Consider the following 20,059-nt stretch of genomic DNA (forward strand, 5'->3'; position numbering starts at 1 on the left):
TGTATATACATTTTCAGATGGTATAACTAAGTTATTACACTTGTATATATTTTAAGATGGTATAACTAAATTATCACACTTGTATATATTTCTTCAGTTTGTATAATTAAGTTACACCACACTTGTGTGTATATTTTAAGATGGTATAACTAAGTTATCTCACACTTGTATATAAATTTTCTGATGGTATAACTAAGTTGTCACACACTTGTGTATATTTTCAGATGGTATCAACACGGTGAAGGCCGCCTGTATTCTGCAGTTCCGCCTTGTCACGGAGGACATGCTCCTGAACAGCGTGACGATCCGCCTCAACAAGATGACCCAGACGACCTTCCTGTCCCCGCTCTACAAGTTCTTTGTGGACGCCCTCGCCACCATCCTGCACCAGGATGAGAGCAACATCTTTGTCATCGACATCCAGGATGACACCGATGTGACGGCACAGATCCTCAATGTCAGTGTGTCAGTGCGCGAGATGACCATCAGCGACCGCGGCAGCAGCAAGGATATTTTCTACTCACCAGAGTACATCAAGGAGCAGATCTACCTGCAGAGGGTGATGCTGGCCAATTTGTCAACATTGCAGGTGGGTTTTAATGTTGTCTTTGTCAAGAGTTTCCTTTCCTTTTTGATATTTATTTTTTAGTGTGTGTGTGTTGTGTGTGTTGTGTGTGTGTGTGCTGTGTGTGTGGTGTGTGTGTGCGTGCTGTGCTGTGCGTGCTGTGCTGTGCTGTGGTGTGTGTGTGTGTGTGTGTGTGTGCGCGCGCTAGTATATGTGTTTCACTTAATAATAAGCTGAGTATATTGAAGAACATGCATCCTATAGGTGATGCTGGCAAATTTGTCCACATTTCAGGTGTGTTTTAATTACTTTCCTTGCCTTTTTTGTCTCACCTTTACGAAGTGAAAAGGCATAGGTATTACTTTTTGATGGTGATGGCCACAGCATGTAACTTTTTGTTTTAAAGTTTCGCTTTAGATTACTTTCTCACAAACTGCAAGTCCTAGATCTGAAACTTGGTTTATAGTTGTACCCATGGATATTCATCACAGTGCACCTAAAAAGTTTATGGTCTAAGCAAGACATATAATTCCACAAAATTCTTGTTTATGAATACATAATTCTTGTTTATGAATACATAATTATAATATTTGTACAATACATGATTGCTTTTCTTTTTGGTACTATTCCAGGTCCTGCCCTTTGACGACAACCTGTGTGTGGTTGAGCCGTGTACGAACTTTGAAGTCTGTCAGACCGCGCTGGTCTTTGGAAGTGCGTCGGACTTCATCACTTCTGACACCATGTTGTTTAGACCCATTCATCCTGTCAATGGCTATAGGTGTGTCTGTCCCACAGGATATACAGGTCAGATTTGTTATACTTACAGTGTATATTCGTGTCAGTATGTAGGTTACATGTATTGTTTTTTAATTGATCACCATGACTGGTATATGTAGAAAGGATATAAAAGTCAGATTTTTTTTCTAAATGTGTATAGTAGTTTGTATGTTATGTGTATTGTTCTTTGTTTTAATATCCTCATATCATGGCTGATATATGTAGACTTGCATATAGAATTAAGCTTGTCTATCCCTTATATGTTGCTGTCCATATCTCCATCAATTTTTCACTTCATCCATCCCATCCATCCAACCGACCAACCAACCAACATTTACCCATGGTTTTACAAAAGTGTCTGCCCGTCCATCCATCCATCCATCCATCCATTCATCCATGATCCATCCATCCATCCATCCATCCATCCATCCATCCATCCACCCATCCACTCATCCACTCATCCACTCATCTATCCATCGTCTATCCTAGTGCAGGGCACAATAGTACACATATTAATATTAGCATGTCGGTTATGCAACTGTAAATTCATGCAAACTGGCAGTCAGTTATTTGGTGTACCATTCCATTGTCAAATTAAAAGTTGCAACATGATGGATCACAGAACTTTATTCATGTATACCAAACATTTTCCAGACTTGGTTTTTTTTTTTTAACTCTTGATGACTTTTCCATGCATACATGTATTTACCCATATTTTTACCACTGTGTTCGATTTTTGTTTTTGTTGTTTTACATGATGGATCACGGAACTTTATTCATGTATTCCAAACATTTTCCAGTCTTGTTTTTATGTATGTATATGTGTGTGTGTGTATATATATTTACCCATGTTTGTACAACTGTTCTATTGTCAGTTTTGTTGTTTTTCATCATCAGGGATGAAGAGAGTGAACCTGTGCGATGTTGATGTTGACCTGTGCTATTCCCGACCTTGCCTCAATGGAGGCCAGTGTTTTCAGAAAGAAGGAGGATACACATGTCTCTGCTCAAACAAATTTACTGGTACGTTTACACTTGAAACATTTATTCAGGAGAAATAATATTGTGTAAGAGATACAGCATGAGTGTGGGAAGAATGCAATGCAAAAAGACCAGTCTTGTCGATACACTCAAAGGTCAAGGTCATTTGGAACTTCTGGTTATTTGGTTATTTTAAATCTTGATCCATTTGGTAAAAAGAGTTCACATTGGAAATGATTTTGCACTAGTTTGCAAGTAATTCTTTTCAAATATGGCTTCCATTTTGACTGAGAGTCAAACTGTAAGGGTAAGAAAATTAGTTAGAAATTTTCATTAAATAATAGTTTTTAAACTGCATACCCACTGTGATACAAGGGCAATCTATAATATTTGAGTAACAAACAAAAATCAAACAACTTATATTGTTTGAAGTATTTTTAAATATTGGTAATAAGCTCTATTGACAGTGGTTTTTTGGGATGTATATTTACAAAATGTTATTGGGAGCATTTTGTTAGTAGATACCAAGCTCCCTATCCGCTTTTGTATGCAGATTAATTAATATTTTCTCTTATCTAGTACATAATATGAGACTCATCGTGGCTTTGCCATTCTAATTTGCTGTGAGGATTGCTAGACCATTAAAGAAGGTTTTCCAATTCTGGACCAGTACTTATAAAACTTTTAAAGAGTCTAGGCTCAACAGTCAAATGACTTTGTATGATGTTTCCATGTTGTTAAAGTTTCAGACTCTTGTTAGATTCTTGAGTCTAGACTGAAAGTTTTATAAGCATGGGGCCAGTTCACTCACATCAGATATATTTTCTTCTGGTGCTATCTGGGGATGGAACATAAACCAGTAATAAAAAGCTTGCCTGATGTGCAGTCAGTGTAGGTAGGATCAATCCCCATCGGTGGGCCCGTTGGGCTATTTCTTATTCTGGCCAGTGCTCCACAACTGATGTAACAATGGCCGTGGTATTGTGGTACTGTCTGTGGGATAACACATATAAAGGATCCCTTGCTGCTAATCAAATGTCCATGGATTGGCAGCAGTGGATTTCCTCTCCAGTGAGCTCTGTGATTCTTCCACATGTTTGACATCATATAATCATATGTTGAGTGTGGTGTTAAATAAAAACATTTATTTCTTTCAGGTGCCAACTGCGAGTTCAACTTGACAGCGAAGTACACAAGTCTTACCTGTCCCTCTAATCTGTGTCATCACGGAACTAGTTGTGTGCCACTCATTCAGGGTGGATTCCGCTGCATGGGTTGCCCTGACAACCAGAATTACGACCAGTTCTGTCGCCTCACCACCAGAAGTTTCAGCAAGGGATCGTTTCTGACATTTCCATCATTGAAGACGAGGAACCGCTTTGTCATACAGCTAGAGTAAGTATTCTTTCATATTACAGTGAAACCGGTCTAAACCGGATCATGCCTGGGACCTAATATTTATCCGATTTAGACAGGATTTGCAGTGTTCTACGTTGCGACCAAAATGTTGGCGTGGCGACTGACTGAATTTATTATCGTCGCCATCTGGCGACTGACTCCAAAAACGTCTAAGTATTAAATTATTGGCCATGTGCGTTCAGAGTCCTAGCAGCGAAAACAAATGAAATTTGTTGACATCATTGTGCAGTCGGAACATTTCACTATTTACGAAGTTGTCTGATTGATCATTGTGAATTCCGTATTAATTGTCGGTACAATTTGGAACTCATCGTTGATTTTAGTAATTTGGTGAAAACAATCCAGATACTTACAACACATTCATAAATGATACAAAATGAGTAGTGTCACACTGTGGCGAGTAACATTTTAAGCTTGGCTAGTAAATTTTGTTTGTCCACTAGCCAAAGAAGAGTAAGTTATAAAACCGAGTGTAAAACACTGATTCAGTGTTTAGATGGTCACGTTTTAGAATTTAGAACATTCAGGACCATGAAACCTGGCTGAATTTGACAGGTTTCCGGTTTATTCAGGGTTTAGGCAGGTTTCACTGTATATAGGAATTGGGGGTGGTGGTTATTGTGTTGCCATTCATCTGGAGGTTTTGCTTCAGTGGTTTGGGGGTATACCAATGTTTTGCACACTGGATTATATTAGCTAGCTTTTGGATGATAGAACATTCAGTCATACCTTAGGGTTTATATTTGTTTTCAAAATTCTCACAGAGTTATCAGTTATTTTTAATGGTATTGGAAGCCCGAATCAACTGATGATCTAGTGATAATTGTATTTATTTGTATCAGCAGAATATTTATTAACTTTGAAAATAGGAAACTGTTTGAGAAAAACAGGGCCCAATTTCACAAAACATTTTAAGCCTAGTTTTGCACGTAAACGTAAATCTACGACTAAAACACAATTGTAAACATACGAAAAACCGGTATAACTGCTAGTAGCAGTAGTAAACTTAAAATGTTTAGTGAAATAGGTATCAGATGTCTGTATTCACTGCAGGACACAATATTTCACGAGAACCGTTGTTCTGTTCGCATGTCGGTTACACAGCTTTAAACTCACATGAACCGCCAATTGGTTACGTGGTGAACAAATTACATCCCAAAATTATAAGTACCATATATCAGTAGTCAATTTGAAAATAGTTTATTTTTTAAGTACATTTGAACCACCAATGTAGCACAGAACCGTAGTTCAAGTGTTTTACAATTAGGTAGGTCTAACTCATCGTTTCATGTAATCGAACAATCAGTTTCCTAATTAAAACGCACATGAACTGACTTCGGTTACCTAAGATTTTGAAATATTGTCCTCTGCACTGAATGTAGGGAGGTGTATAGTTGTAAGCATGAAAACTAGTAGCAGTAACGACAATACTAGCTTCAAACATACCACCTGCCACCTGCTACCTGCTAATGAAAACGCTGCATCAGTCTTATGTCAGGAAAGGCGAGAGTCACTCACACTCACCTGGAAAGTTTCAGGTGAGCATTAGTGATCATTCCCTCTCCCCACCACGCTCACCAGGAAAGTTTAAGGTGAGCAGCAGTGATCATTCCCTCTCCCCACCACACTTACCTGGAAATTTTAAGGTGAGCAGCATTGGTCATTCCCTCTCCCCACCACACTCACCTGGAAAGTTTCAGGTGAGTAGCATTGGTCATTCCCTCTCCCCACCACACTCACCTGGAAAGTTTCAGGTGAGTAGCATTGGTCATTCCCTCTCCCCACCACACTCACCTGGAAAGTTTCAGGTGAGCAGCAGTGATCATTCCCTCTCCCCACCACACTTACCTGGAAAGTTTAAGGTGAGCAGCAGTGATCATTCCCTCTCCCCACCACACTCACCTGGAAAGTTTAAGGTGAGCAGCAGTGATCATTCCCTCTCCCCACCACACTTACCTGGAAAGTTTAAGGTGAGCAGCATTGGTCATTCCCTCTCCCCACCACACTCACCTGGAAAGTTTCAGGTGAGTAGCATTGGCCATTCCCTCTCCCCACCACACTCACCTGGAAAGTTTCAGGTGAGCAGCAGTGGTCATTCCCTCTCCCCACCACACTTACCTGGAAAGTTTAAGGTGAGCAGCATTGGTCATTCCCTCTCCCCACCACACTCACCTGGAAAGTTTCAGGTGAGCAGCAACTTGATTACTTTAAAATAGAAATTTTAATAAATTTCAAATTTTATTTTAATCATGTGATTGGACACCTAGCACCATTTCACGAGTGTTTTTCAGCTTGCCTAGATTTTTTTTCATAGCAAAGATTGTTCATGGAAAGTATCTAATGTTTGTTGGTAGACAGCAGGTGCAACTATTGCTGGTACCATCACCTCCTGTGCTGGGGTGTTGTTAAACATTCATTCATTTATTCATTTATTCATTGATTTTTTCATTCCATCACCTCTATTTTTGCTTACATATTTATTATGTAGTACTTTAGTGTTGGTATAAAGTGCTCCTACTGGGAGTGACTAGTAAGAATTTTCCTATTAACTCAGTTTGGCAGGGCACTGGACTCTTGCACAGAGGGAGGCCATGGTTTGAATTTCATCAGTGCTGGTTGATTTAGCTGTTACATATAACTGTATACTTTTCAGAAACAGCTGGGGGAATATCATTGACTGTCAGTATTCTAAGTTTCAGATGATCAGAATAAATAGTGTCACAGGAGTAATTTAAATAAGAGCCAGATGAGTTTGGTGTATTTATACCCAATAAACCAATAGATGTCACAGGAAAAACATAAATTTAACATGCAAATTTTATTGTGTCAAATATCGTAAAGTTCAGAGATTCTGAAGATGTCATAGCAGATTTAAACTGTTATATTCCATTCTATTGATTGATTACCAGTAGTCACCTGAGAATCAGATGACCTTTACTACTGCTTTTTCCCAGACCCAGTTCCTCTTGGCTGTGAAAAATCAAACAAATAAGGAAGCATGAGTTGAGCAAGGCCATATAATATTTTATGTTTTAAAGAGACATGCACATGAAGGGGCGGGATGTAGTCTTGTGGTAAAGTGCTTGCCTAATGCGCCGTCGGTTTAGGATCGATCCCCGTCGGTGGGCCCATTGGGCTATTCTTCTTTTCAGCCAGTGCACCACGACTGATATACCAAAGGCTGTTGTATATGTTGTCCTGTTTGTGCAGGATGGTGCATATAAAATATCCCTTGCTACTAATGGAAAAATGTAGCAGGTTTCCTCTCTAAGACTGTATGTAAAAATTAACAAATGTGTGACATCCAATAGCCGATGATTAATAAATCAATGTGCTCTAGTGGTTTCGTTAAACAAAACAAACTAAACCGTTCTGAAAGACTTTCATATGATTGTTTTGCTAGTGATTAACTAAACACTAGTTATTAAACTGTAGTTACTAAATATACCAGACAACAATAGTTGCATACTCCTTACTGTAAGTTTCTACTGAATTTAAGTTCCACCGATACTACAACTTAAAGCTTATTTTTTTAAATGTCCGATATGCAGACCTTGCTAAAGTTTTATAATGCTAATATGTCACTTATTTGGAAATCGTTAACTTTTAAGATCGCTAATATTTTATGATTTACCGTATGTTGAACACTAAAAAGATGTAGTTAAAAATGTGCTGAGGTGTCATTCAATTTAAACATATATGGTATATTGCTTTCCTTTCTTATTGATTAACTTACATGAAGTGAGTTACTTCATGTAACACATGACTAGATCCTCGTAAAACTTAATAAAACATAAGACTCCACCACAGTATTCATATTGTCGCAGAAATTGCATGTGGAACAAAATGACATGCAAATTGTTTTATAAACACAGACCCATGTCAGTGTCAAGCATAAGAAATTCACTCTGAGGGACAAAGAGCTGTTATTTGAGATCAATACAGCAAATTGCTGAGAGATTCACAGGAAGCCTGAAGTCTGGTTGGCGTGTGAATCATTTGACATTGCAGTGTGTCTGTTTACAAGATGTTATCGGCCAGCAAATTTAGCCACTATTTCAGTGAACGTGTTTGTATACAGGGTTCTCACTGGCTCTGAAAAACATGGAAATCTCTTTAATGAAATCTAAATCAGGGAAACAAACAAAGGATTTGAGAAAAGATGGGAAACTTGGGGAATATGTTAAAGAATCTTGTACTGAATTTGACTAGCTACATGTAGCTAAAAGATTGGAGGGGCAGTAGGTAGAATTCTTGCCTCAGGAGCTCCGTTTGAAGGATCTAATCCCCTTGATATACCTAATCTCTGATTATTGTTGGGTTTTTTCCCACTCCCCACCAGTGCCCCCAAGACTTGTGTGTCAATGGCCATGAAATGTATCGTTCTGTATGTGGAAAGTGCATATAAAAGATTTCTTGGTAATAATAGGAAAAATATAGCAGTTTCTTTTTGACTACATCACATAATGACCCATTTTTTTTTTTTACATCCAATAGCTAATCCAATAATAAATCAGTATTTTCTAGTGGTTTATTAAACAAAACAAACTTATGCACTCTTGTAACTGAATAACTTATACTAAATGTTTAGGGGCATTAAAAAATTTATTATATTTTTGTAGATGTAAATCATTTTTGAAAGAAAGAAAGAAATGTTTTATTTAATGACGCACTCAAAACATTATATGGTGTCAGACATATGGTTACGGACCACACAGATTTTGAGAGGAAACCCACTGTCGCCACTACATGGGCTACTCTTTCCGATTAGCAGCAAGGGATCTTTTATTTGCACTTCCCACAGGCAGGATAGCACAAACCATGGCCTTTGTTGAACCAGTTATGGATCACTGGTCGGTGCAAGTGGTTTACACCTACCTATTGAGCCTTTTGGAGCACTCACTCAGGGTTTGGAGTCTGTATCGGGATTAAAAATCCCATGCCTCGATTGGGATCAGAACCCAGTACCTACCAGCCTGTAGACCGATGGCCTAACCACGACGCCACCGAGGCCGGTAAAAATTATTTTTGTGGACAACCTATAGTGAATTTGTTTTCATGTCACTTACAAGTGACTATGGGTTCAAACAGTGGTAGTCACTTATTTCTTTTGATATGCTATTACTCACAGTATGTATAGCTCTGTTTCATTTGAAATGTATTGAGGATTAAATGGTGCTGTGCAACCAATAGTTGTCCACTTGCTTTAGGTTGAAGCTGCTACTGGTAGCTCTAAACCATTTTAATTCCCAGCTGGGTCAAAGTTCGAGGTGCACCAAACTTTTGATAGAGAAGTTAATACCACAAGTCCTGGGATTGGTTATAAATGTGAGTGTGTCGGTTGTAAAAAAAATAGCTTCATCTGGGCTAAATATGTATAAAATTTTATTTGATCTAGTACCACTGTGTCAAGTAGCCTTGTGCTTGGAACATGCATGGGGTACCTATAAAAAAAAGTACTCAAATTTTGAGTGAAACTAGGGGTGTTGTAGAAACATCTGGTTATACCGAAAATGAGCCATGAAAGGTACCATTTTCTATAGTTAATACTTTGAGGTAGGGGTTGTAGTACTGATATTTATGGGTCATAGTTTGGTTGATATATTGCATATAGTGTTTTTAAGCACAAATGTTGACATGGTCGCCTATGGGATTTTATTTGGTATAGTCCAACCTACTAGGTTAACCCGTTAGCTTGACTGACCTCGATGGTGCAGTGGTTAAGCCATCTGACTTAATGCTGGTAGGTGCTAGGTTCACCTTCTGGTACCGACTCCCACCCAGAGCAAGTTTTAACAACTCAAGGCCACAACACTGACTTCTCTCCCACTAACCACTAACTACTGACCACTAACCCACTGTCCTGGACAGACAGCCCAGATAGCTGAGGTATGTGTTCAGGTCAGCGTGTTTGAAACTAAATTGGATATAAGCATGAAAATAAGTTGAAATGAAATTAACCAGTGTGCCATCAAGGTCAGTGTCTGCACTTACAAAGTGAGAAATAATAAGCTGTTCTATTGATTAATGGCTTCCATTTTAGACAGACGTGCCATCAATAATTGAATTTTTGCATGTGCATGCAAGTTAGTCTAGTGCAGTATCTAACCATTTACATTCAAGACTGCCAGCACAGGCACAATCTACACGGACATCTGTTGATCAGTTCAGGGGTTTCCCTGTCCCAAACACTGTCCCATAAATGGTAAACCAAAGGCTATAGTTTGGTTTTGTTTCGAGATATTTTATTGATAAAAAAAGAATCAAAAGGATTGCACAACAGGCAGAGCCTATATAAGTGCTCTCCTAAACAAGATGGACATCAGACAATATTCATAATCATATATATCTAAAGCATAATAACAATGTCTCATGGCATAAAATATTTAACATAATTAATATTTTTTAATATATAGTAAAAAAAAGGTAGAGAGTAGATAGAATAGAAATGGGATAGTCGAGAAAAAATATGATAGTAATGATCCTATTGTTGGAGCTAACCTTAAAGGCTGTGGTCTGTACTGTCCTGCCTTTGGGAAAGTTTACTGATGGAAAGAAATACAGGAACACACAAATAGTACCATATAGTATTGACTGCAACCAAAGGCACTACCCAGAGTATAAGAAAGTTAACTGTGCTACTGGTAGACATACCCACAGTACTGACATTCAGTCCCACATTACATCTCTGTGTTTTATACAGACGTAACTATAATAGTGAATTAAATTTGATCTTAGATACCATATGTTCCCATATTTCTTTCTATCAGTATATATGTAAAAAGATCTCTTGATGCTTTTTCAGTAACCTTGGCAATAGCGGGATTTTTAAAATAGTGACCTACAGTAATTTCTGGGTGTGGGTACATGTGGAAACATGTTTGTGGGAAATCTGGAATAGGGTCAGGAGGAAAAATAGTCAGCTTATTTATTTACAATATCTGCCAAGGTATTACAGAATAAATTGGATCAAGAACAATTTTAACACAGTAACTGCCTCAAGGCCACACCACAATTTTGTTTTCATTACCACAATCGTTTCCCCCACCTGTCCAGATAGTCTGTACTGTATCCCATCATAAAAAACCACCCAAATAAACAAAACAAAACAAAAACACCCCCCAAAATAACAACAAAAACACCCATAAAGCAACCTTTATTCAGTTTGACATTTGAAGGGAAGGGAATGGAACTATTTTAACGTACCCACATCCTTACGGTTCAGGCACGCCAACCATGGGTTCAGGTACTGACCTAGCCAGTTCGCGATTCCATGGCCGGGGGAGGGGAGAGGGAGGTAGTTGGTTGAAGGGGAGAATTACTAAATTTTAACGGTAAGACCTATTTCGAAAAATGGAAATGGGGAATATGGGATATTACAATTAATATGCATCACTAGATGCATAAGAATTTTTTTTAAATGCACCTGTTCAAAATATGAAAAAGCTCAATTAGGCTATGGATTTTAAATAATAATTAGTTAGGTGCTAATTTTTGTCGGGCTGGTCCTAAATATGTTATAGATAAGTGCACCTTTTAAAACAAAAGTGAAACACCAAATTAATTAATTCATTTAAGCCCTGGAGGATAACGGGTTGACAAAGGGGGGAGCATCGCACCCAATCCAGATTGCGATCCTACATCGGGCAAAGCCCAATGGGTAGCTGGGCCGGATTTCCATGGGGCAGGCGCGCCGGGGGGGGGGGGGGGGGGGGGGGGGGAGGCCCTCCTACCATACAGTACTATCGGCCAAAACTGCTTACGACCCTACCACACCCAAATAAGTACCCTAACACGGCAGCGTCTCTCTCCCCCCCTCCCCCCCCCAAATCCTGTCTACCCCCAAGTTATCCATACAGCTAACCGGGCGTTAAGATGATGAATGAAAGGCAGGAAGGGTGGGGATGATTGGGTAGGAATGATATGGTATGAAAAGCCTGCCAGTCGCATCCAGAGTGAAGTTGGTGGAAACGTATCTCTTTCGTTGAGTATAGTCTGTTGGTAATGACATTGATGTTATGACTCCGAGGTGTGCTGCTAAGTTCCTCCAGCATGCGCGTGCACTACACCCGAAGGAGTGCGCCACCTATACGGATGACAAACATCATTTCTATATAAACCATGAAGTCGTCCAAGTGACCACTAATCGTTAAGTGGACGGCGACATGTATCAGTCCAGCTATTTTCTTTTAATTATAATTAATAGGGACTGATTAAGTTAATGCCAGTTTAAAACCTGTTGATATATTGACATTTGACATTTGATGGCTCTTGAGTTGTTAGCAGAGGCTTTTATTTTGTTGAGCAGTTCTTGGTATGTTTCGTTTGAGTAGTTCTGAATATATATATATGCCATTTTAAAGCACTTATAATTGTTTTGCTTGAGTGGTTGGGAGTGTGTTTTGTACAACACATCTGTATAGTTTAAAGGGGTGGGGCGTAGCCCAGTGGTAAAGCACTCACTGGATGTATGGTTGATCAAGAATCAGTCCCCATCGGTGCACCCATTCGGCGGCTATTTCTCATTCCAGACTACTACACAGCTGGAGCAATAGAGGCTGTGGTATGTACTATCCTGTGTGTGGGATAGTGCATATAAAAATTATATTGCTGCTAATTGAAAAGTTTTGTCCTGGACAGAAGATCTGGCACAAATCAGAACTCGTGGGCCCAGGATGGACGTGCCTGAACCTTCAGTGGATATGGGCACATTAATAGAGTTTTCATCCTTCTAATTGAAGAGAGTAGCCTATGGTGTGGCAGTAGCTGGTTTTCTCTTATTATTTGTTTGATTCTTAACAATATGTCTGATGCCATATAACCGTAAGTAAAATGTTTAGAGTGGGTCATTTAATAAAACACTTCGTCATCTTTCTGTTCATACAGTTTCAACAAACGTTGATATTGAAGTTAAAATTGTAAACTCTTTTACCATTATCTTGAGTTATCTTCAGATTGAAGTTGGCTATTATCCCTAATGTTCCCCAAGAACAAAATAGCTTAATGAGCTTATTCATTGCAGATATTTAATCCCATTTAGCTAGCTGCATGAGTCTTCTGCACCACTATCCAATAATAATTACAGAGGCTATTTTCTCTACAAATTCCACCAGCAAATCAATCAAGTCGCTACAGACCTGAAATGAGAAATCAATAATGTTCCTGGTTGATGTGTAAATGTGATCCATGTAGCAGCTCCTGACCGTGTTGTTTGGCCTAACTAATAATTATCTGGGCCAACATGCTGTGCAAATATCTTTTGTAAATATTTGACAGCCTGTTTGCATTTCTGGTCAATCCATAAAATTTGAGGCGCCGTTTGTATTGTCTTAGTTTAAACAATATTTATTGGCGTCAAAATGCGGTTTGGGATTGGCCAACAGGCTTGTAATGAATCGCTATTAGCCAGATCTCTTTGATTACTGTGTAATCAGATATTTATAACATGGGACTTTGAATGATTCAACAGTGAGCAAGAAATATTGATTGACATTTATTCATAAAAATCATTGAATGTGTTGTCTTACACACTTAAGTAATTACATATTATGATGCAGAACTCACAGCTCTGTAATATAGACCATGGTATAAACATGTAATGTAATATTCTGTTGTGGGATGGTGCATCAAGCGTATCTGCAGATATAAATGTGTGCCGAGTGCAACATTAAATAAAATATTTAGTTTTTTTCTTTTATATCTGGGGTACTGAGTGTTGTTTGAATAACCATTTCTTTGAATTTCCACCCTTCCGTCTCTCCCATCCATCAAGTTTAGTTTGAGGATCATCCTTTACAAAAATAAGACGATGCTTAAAAATATGTCAAAGGAAGGTGCAATACCACTTTTTCATTCTTCTGTCTTGTCCATCCATTTAAATGCATCTATCCAGTTAAGTGTGTCAAACATCTTTTCTATTTTATTTTACTTTCATGTTTTGGGGAATACCCTTAAAATATTGAACATTCTTAAAAAATAAAAACCACCCATGATAAGCATTTTTAAAAATACGGTATGTCAGAACAATTTTCATAAGTTGGCCTAATAATAATGAGAAATACTGTATTACATCACCAGGTTGCTACGTATTCAGCTATCTTTTCATATTTAACTGGTAACCAGCCAAACTGCCATTACATGTATCTATTATTGCCAACCCAGCTGTTTAATCACTGTCCTTTTGACCAAAGCCTGGTAAGCAATAAATTCAGTTTTAAACTCTCAAACTATAAAAATAATTTATAATGTGGTGGGGATGGCTTCTACTTTTACTACTTTGTTAACTTCATTTAAAAATAAAATTGTCGATTCAAGGTGTTGACCACCAAACTAAACTCTCCCACCATTAATCAGATACTTAGCCATAGTGACCTTTGACCTGGGTTATTCATTCATCATCAGACATGATCACTGTTGGCTTTAAGTGACAGCAGTAAGCACCACTGACTTGACAACATGACAATGCCTGCAAGCCTGGCAGCTTGTCCCACCAAGATCCTCTGTCCATGAAACTTAGATATTGTTTTAACAATAACTGGTATGATTAACCTGCTCCATAAGGGTCTGTATTAGACACTAGTGTGGCATTTGATTGATGGCTTGAAGGTGATACATCATTGTCGTCCCAGTAACTGATAGTTGATCATTATCATCTTCTTTTGTTGCACTGCATGGTGTTCTTTTCACTGCATTGTCACTTGACATTGTTGGTCATGATTGTTGTTTGTTAATAATCAGTGGTCTTGTGAATAGCACATGTATACATTGAACAGCACAAGCTAATGTTTGTTAATCAGTGGTCAGGTGAATAGGTGGACAGTACAGACCAGACCTTACTCTTTAAGGGAAGCTATATCACTCTGGAAGGAAGGAAATGTTTTATTTAATGACACACTCAACACATTTTATTTACGGTTATATGGCGTCAGACATATGGTTAAGGACCACACAGATATTGAGAAAGGAAACCCGCTGTCGCCACTACATGGGCTACTCTTTTCGATTAGCAGCAAGGGATCTTTTATATGCACAGACAGGATAGCACATACCACAGCCTTTGTTACATCAGTTGTGGAGCACTGGCTGGAACGAGAAATAACCTAATGGGCCCACCGACGAGGATCGTCCTAAACCGACCGCGCATCAAGTGAACCTATCACTCTGGATCATCTGAGACTTAGTTCAAGCATAATATTTCTTAACTCAAATTAGTATGTGAATTTGTATATCAATATGGTAATATTTTAAATTGCAGTTAATCACTCTTCTTAATTTTTGTTTATACCAAGATGTGATGGAGTAAACTAAATTTCAATTTCTGAAATGCCAAGTTTAGTTGAACAAAACATAATAAAACATAAATAATATATATACTAGCTCAGTAGAGCCTGAGGTGCATGGGTCAAAGGATCCAATCACATAAGTGGATGTATTCTCTGACTGATTTTTTTCTTCTTGTCCTATCCAGTATCCCATGATTGCTATATCAAAGGCCAATGTACGTGCTTGCTGTCTGTGGGAAATTGCATATAAAATACCCCTTGCTACTATTGGAAAAATGTAGCAGGTTTCCTCTGAAGACTTCTGTCTGAATGAACAGATGTTTGACATTCAGTAGCCAATGATTAATTAATCAATGTGTCATAGTGATGTCATTAAACAAAACTAATTTTTACTTGTGTACATAGCCAAATTCGATTTGTCGGAACCAAACAAAATGCATTAAAATAATGAACTCATAAACGTGTGAATTCTCATATGAGTATTTTGATGAATTTATTATGTAATATATTTACATAGTTCATATTCTGGTAATTTGTTGAATGACAGTGTAAACCCAGGATGTGGAGAGATTGGCAGCAATGGAAATATATACACATTCCCACGGACAAAATGGCACATACCATTTGTGGTACAGTGGCTGGGATGTTAAAGACCCAGTTGGTCTGCCTAGGAGTTTCAGTCCTATTACCCAAGCACCTGAAGCGAGTGTTCTACCGACTAAACTAAATTCTGCCTCTCCTCCCCCCCCCCCCCCCCCCTCCCTCCCCCGGTCTTATTATAAATCTGGGGGCGGGATGTAGCCCAGTGGTAAAGCCAGTGCACCACAACTGGTACCTGTATATCAAAGGCTGTGATATGTGCTATCCTGTCTGTGGGATGGTGCATGTAAAAGACCCCTTTGCTACTAATGGAAAAGTGTAGCAGGTTTCCTCTATTACTGTGTCAAAATGACCATATGTTTGACATCCAATAGCTGATGATTAATAATCAGTGTGCTCTAGTGGTGTCGTTAAACAAAACAAAAACTATTTTTTTTATTAGAAATCTTTTCGACATTTGCTTTCTTTATCATTTATGTTTCTATGGAAATGTTTAGACACTGTGTGTCTTATGTTTTACAGTGAATTTATATATTTATGACTTTTGTTTCATTTCAGGTTTGCTACTCAGGAACCTAATGGCCTCCTGTTCTACAATGGTCGATTCAACGAACTTCATGATTTCATGGCTCTAGAAATTATAGATGGACAAATCCAGTTTTCCTTTTCACTCGGTGGTAGCACTATACAGGTTCACCCATATGTGAAAGGTGGAGTCAATGATGGGCAGTGGAAAATGGTCCGAGTCAACTATCATAGCAGAGTAAGTAAAACAATTTTTTATTTAACGACGTACTCAACAAATTTTATTTATGGTTTTATGGCGTCAGACCACAGATATTGAAGGAGGAAACCCTCTGTCGCCACTTCATAGGCTACTCTTTTCAATTAGCAGCAAGGGATCTTTTATATGCACCATCCCATGTACCAGTCGTGGTGTACTGGCTGGAATGAGAAATAGCTCAATGGGCCCACTGACGGGGATCGATCCCAAACCGACTGCGCATCAAGCGAGCGCTGTACCACTGGGCTACATCTTGCCCGCTAGTAAGTAAAAAGTACAGAATGAGGCTGTACCTATGTGTATGTGCAGGTTTCATTCTTACAGAAACAGAAATAAAGGGGAAACGTGTTGAAGCTGATGATTTACTTGTGTTAAAAGAAGAAACAAACAAAGAAACGAAACCCCACAAAACAATCAAATTAGAAATAAACAACTAATAGCATTTGGAAGGAAATGTTTTACTTAACTATGCACTCAACACGTTTTATTTACGGTTATATGGTGTCACACATATAGTTAAGGAACACACAGATATTGAGGGAAGAAACCTGCTGTCGCCACTTCATGGGCTACTCTTTTCAATTGGCAGCAAGGGATCTTTTATATGTACCATCCCATAGACAGGATAGCACATACCACGTCCTTTGATGTACCAGTCGTGGTGCACTGGCTGGAGTGAGAAATAGCCCAATGAGGCTGTACTTATGTGCATGTGCAGGTTTCATTCTTACAGTGGATCCAGAAATAAAGGGAAAACGTGTTGAAGCTGATGATTTATTTACTTATGTCAAAGAAGAAAGGTAAACAAAAAACCCACCAAAACCCACCAAAACCCACAAAACAATCAAATTAGAAATAAAAACTAATAGCAACCAATAGCATTTTGGTGGCAAGTGAAATATCTCAAGTACAAATTGAGGTTGTAATAATTTTTTTAAGTCTGTGTACTTGATCCAGCAGTAATAATAAAAGTACTAGTTATGCTAAGCATTCATGAAAAGAGAAAATGATCAAAGTTTTCTACATTTTTACATCTCTTAATGGCATTATTGGTGGGGAAGGGGTGCAAATTATGAAAAGTAATTATACAGCAATTATCAAAATACACTTATATGCTTTAAATGGAATTTATTTTTAAATCAGAAGTTGAAAGAAGTTATTCTGCTTTCTCAAAATTTTAATAAATCTTGTTATTTCATTTGCATGTAGCAGATAACTGAAAAAAATAGAATACTTTCATTAAATTATCTTCTAAACAGAATTGAAATAAATGTTAATTATAGTGATTTGGATCATGTTACATTAAGTATTTTACCCTAGGAGGCCACTGTAACTGTTGGAGAAGACTGTGACAGTTTGATTTCAATCAAGTTTGGTTCTCATATTGGAAACTACACATGTGCAGCAAGACAGATACATGTGCTTCCTGATCGGTAAGATTTTCAGCCATATTCTACCTATTCCATGAATTTGAACAGGTGTTCTGTGGGTCCAAACATAGGCCTCTTCCCACAAGGAAGTGGCACTGAAAAATCCCCAATTTCTATATTTAATTAGATCTGTTCTAATAAATTCATTTAACACTGGTATACAGTGGCCTGAAACAGGTATGATTAAATCACACTAATTTTCCGAATCTCATCAGACATGAGACCCTGGCGAAAAATCCTGGATAAATCCCTGTATTCTTAAGTGTGATGTCGACCAATTTGATGTGGGAAAAAACTTAAAGGGAATAAATAAGTATTAAAGGGACATTCCTGAGTTTGCTGCAATTTTTAACATGTTGTCGACTAACAGAGACTTTTTAATGATTGTAATTACATATCAAATATATTTTTCTGCATAAAATATCAGTGGTTATATATTAAACATGTTTCTGATCATTCTAATATTTGTACTAAGTTATATTTCATTTTATTTCCTAAAATATTTTTTTTCTTATATACAAAATTATTTGAAGACATAATCCAGTTTGAACTGCTTACAAATATTAAGACAACCAGAAACACCTTGAATATACAGACACTGATATTTTAAACAAGAAAATATATTTAATATGTACGTTAATCGTAGAAATATTTTATTAGTCGGAAACATCTTACCTTGCAGCAAACTCAGGAATGTCCCTTTAAGTTCAAATGTTTGTTGCAAGCAGTGATATTTTATTATATACTGATAGGAAGAAGTAAAGGATCACACCAACACTAACAGGAAAGAGCGACTACAAACAAACAGATAGACATACATAAAATAATACTTCCAAATTTTCTGATGTCATAATATCTATAAAGGTTTTGAATGAATGATTTTTAATAAATATAAAAATGTGGATATCTCTTAATACATCATAATGCTTACACACAAGCAAAATATGGAATTCATCCTCAATATGACGTAATCCTTTATCTAGACAATATGGACAGAGTCTTTCAGTGCAGGCTATATTGTTTTTCTAACATAACAGTTTATACTAAAGATAACTATCTTTATTCTTTACAGGTGTGCAAATCCATCAAACCAATGTCAACGACTCTTTGACCTGACAGGACCGTTTCAAATTGGGGGTCTTCCGAAACTTCCGACCACGTTCCAGATTGAAAACAAGGACTACGTGGGCTGTATCCGGAATGTTTACATCGATCGGAAACTTCTCGATCTCGCGTCCCCCGTGTCTTTCAGTGGAAGTGGGACACAACCAGGATGTCCGGCCAAGAAGAAAGAATGTCTGTCCCTGCAGTGTAACTCAGGTAACTACTTTTTAACTAACTCGTTTGTTCATTTGTTTTTTTGTTTCTTCGTTCGTTCGTTTGTTCGTTCGTTCATTCGTTCATTTCTTCCTTCGTTCGTTCATTCATTCATTAGTTCCTTTTTTCATTGATTTATTCATTTGTTAAATTTATTTGTATTTATTTTTGGTCCTACTTGTACACACGTCTCGGCTATATGGGTTGTCTAAATATCAGAACATATGTTAATGGTTAGTATTTGGTGAGAGTGATACTTAGTGTAGTGGCCATTAAGTTATGAAAACTCTCTGTGTTGGATCTGGTACCTGATACTGATCATTTTCCATCCTTTTTAATTTTAAATAGATTAACATTGTTCATTAACCATTTTAAAAAGTACAACTTAGCATTTCTTTTGTTTTAATGGCAGTAAACTCGATATCAATCACTACTGTTCCAAAGTAAAATAAAATTAGCCAATTGCTAAACTAGCCCTGTTTGATAATACAAGTGAGTTTACCAACTAAGGTGTGTCAACTGATTTTACAGGAAGCTGTCGAGAAGGATGGAATTCATTTGTGTGTGACTGTCCAGAAGGGACTGGCGGCAAGGACTGCAGTCAAGGTGAGTACTTAGTTTCTTTAAGGATCGGGCTCAATGATAAAGTGATCACCAGATGTGTGGTAAATCTACCATGCGATCACACAAGATGGGCTCATCGAACTGTATCCTTTTCCAGCCACTGCACCACAACTGGTGTAGCAAAGGCTGTGGTATGTACTATCCTGGTATGGTGAATATAAAAGATCCCTTCCTGTGAAAAAGAAAAATGTAGCCTGTGGAAATGGCGGCAGCGGGTTTTCTCTCTCTTGTTTTCTCTCGCTGTTGAATGTGTCGTTAATTAAACATTTCTTTCTTC

General features: G+C 37.8%; 1 protein-coding gene across 4 annotated transcripts in view; it reads left to right on the plus strand.

The window, feature by feature from the left end:
• The window catches only part of LOC121367935 (cadherin EGF LAG seven-pass G-type receptor 1-like), a 79,515-nt gene that overhangs the window by 23,510 nt on the left and 35,946 nt on the right, over window positions 1-20,059 (plus strand). For all 4 annotated transcript variants that reach the window (XM_041492397.1, XM_041492395.1, XM_041492398.1 and 1 more), the window contains exons 2-9: window positions 225-589; window positions 1,198-1,372; window positions 2,243-2,368; window positions 3,484-3,721; window positions 16,186-16,390; window positions 17,732-17,844; window positions 18,914-19,161; window positions 19,690-19,764. In XM_041492397.1, the coding sequence (XP_041348331.1) occupies window positions 225-589; window positions 1,198-1,372; window positions 2,243-2,368; window positions 3,484-3,721; window positions 16,186-16,390; window positions 17,732-17,844; window positions 18,914-19,161; window positions 19,690-19,764 (1,545 nt within the window). The remainder of the gene's footprint in view (window positions 1-224; window positions 590-1,197; window positions 1,373-2,242; window positions 2,369-3,483; window positions 3,722-16,185; window positions 16,391-17,731; window positions 17,845-18,913; window positions 19,162-19,689; window positions 19,765-20,059) is intronic.

The sequence above is a fragment of the Gigantopelta aegis genome, chromosome 3, assembly GCF_016097555.1.
Source record: "Gigantopelta aegis isolate Gae_Host chromosome 3, Gae_host_genome, whole genome shotgun sequence".
NCBI classification, from domain to species: domain Eukaryota; kingdom Metazoa; phylum Mollusca; class Gastropoda; order Neomphalida; family Peltospiridae; genus Gigantopelta; species Gigantopelta aegis.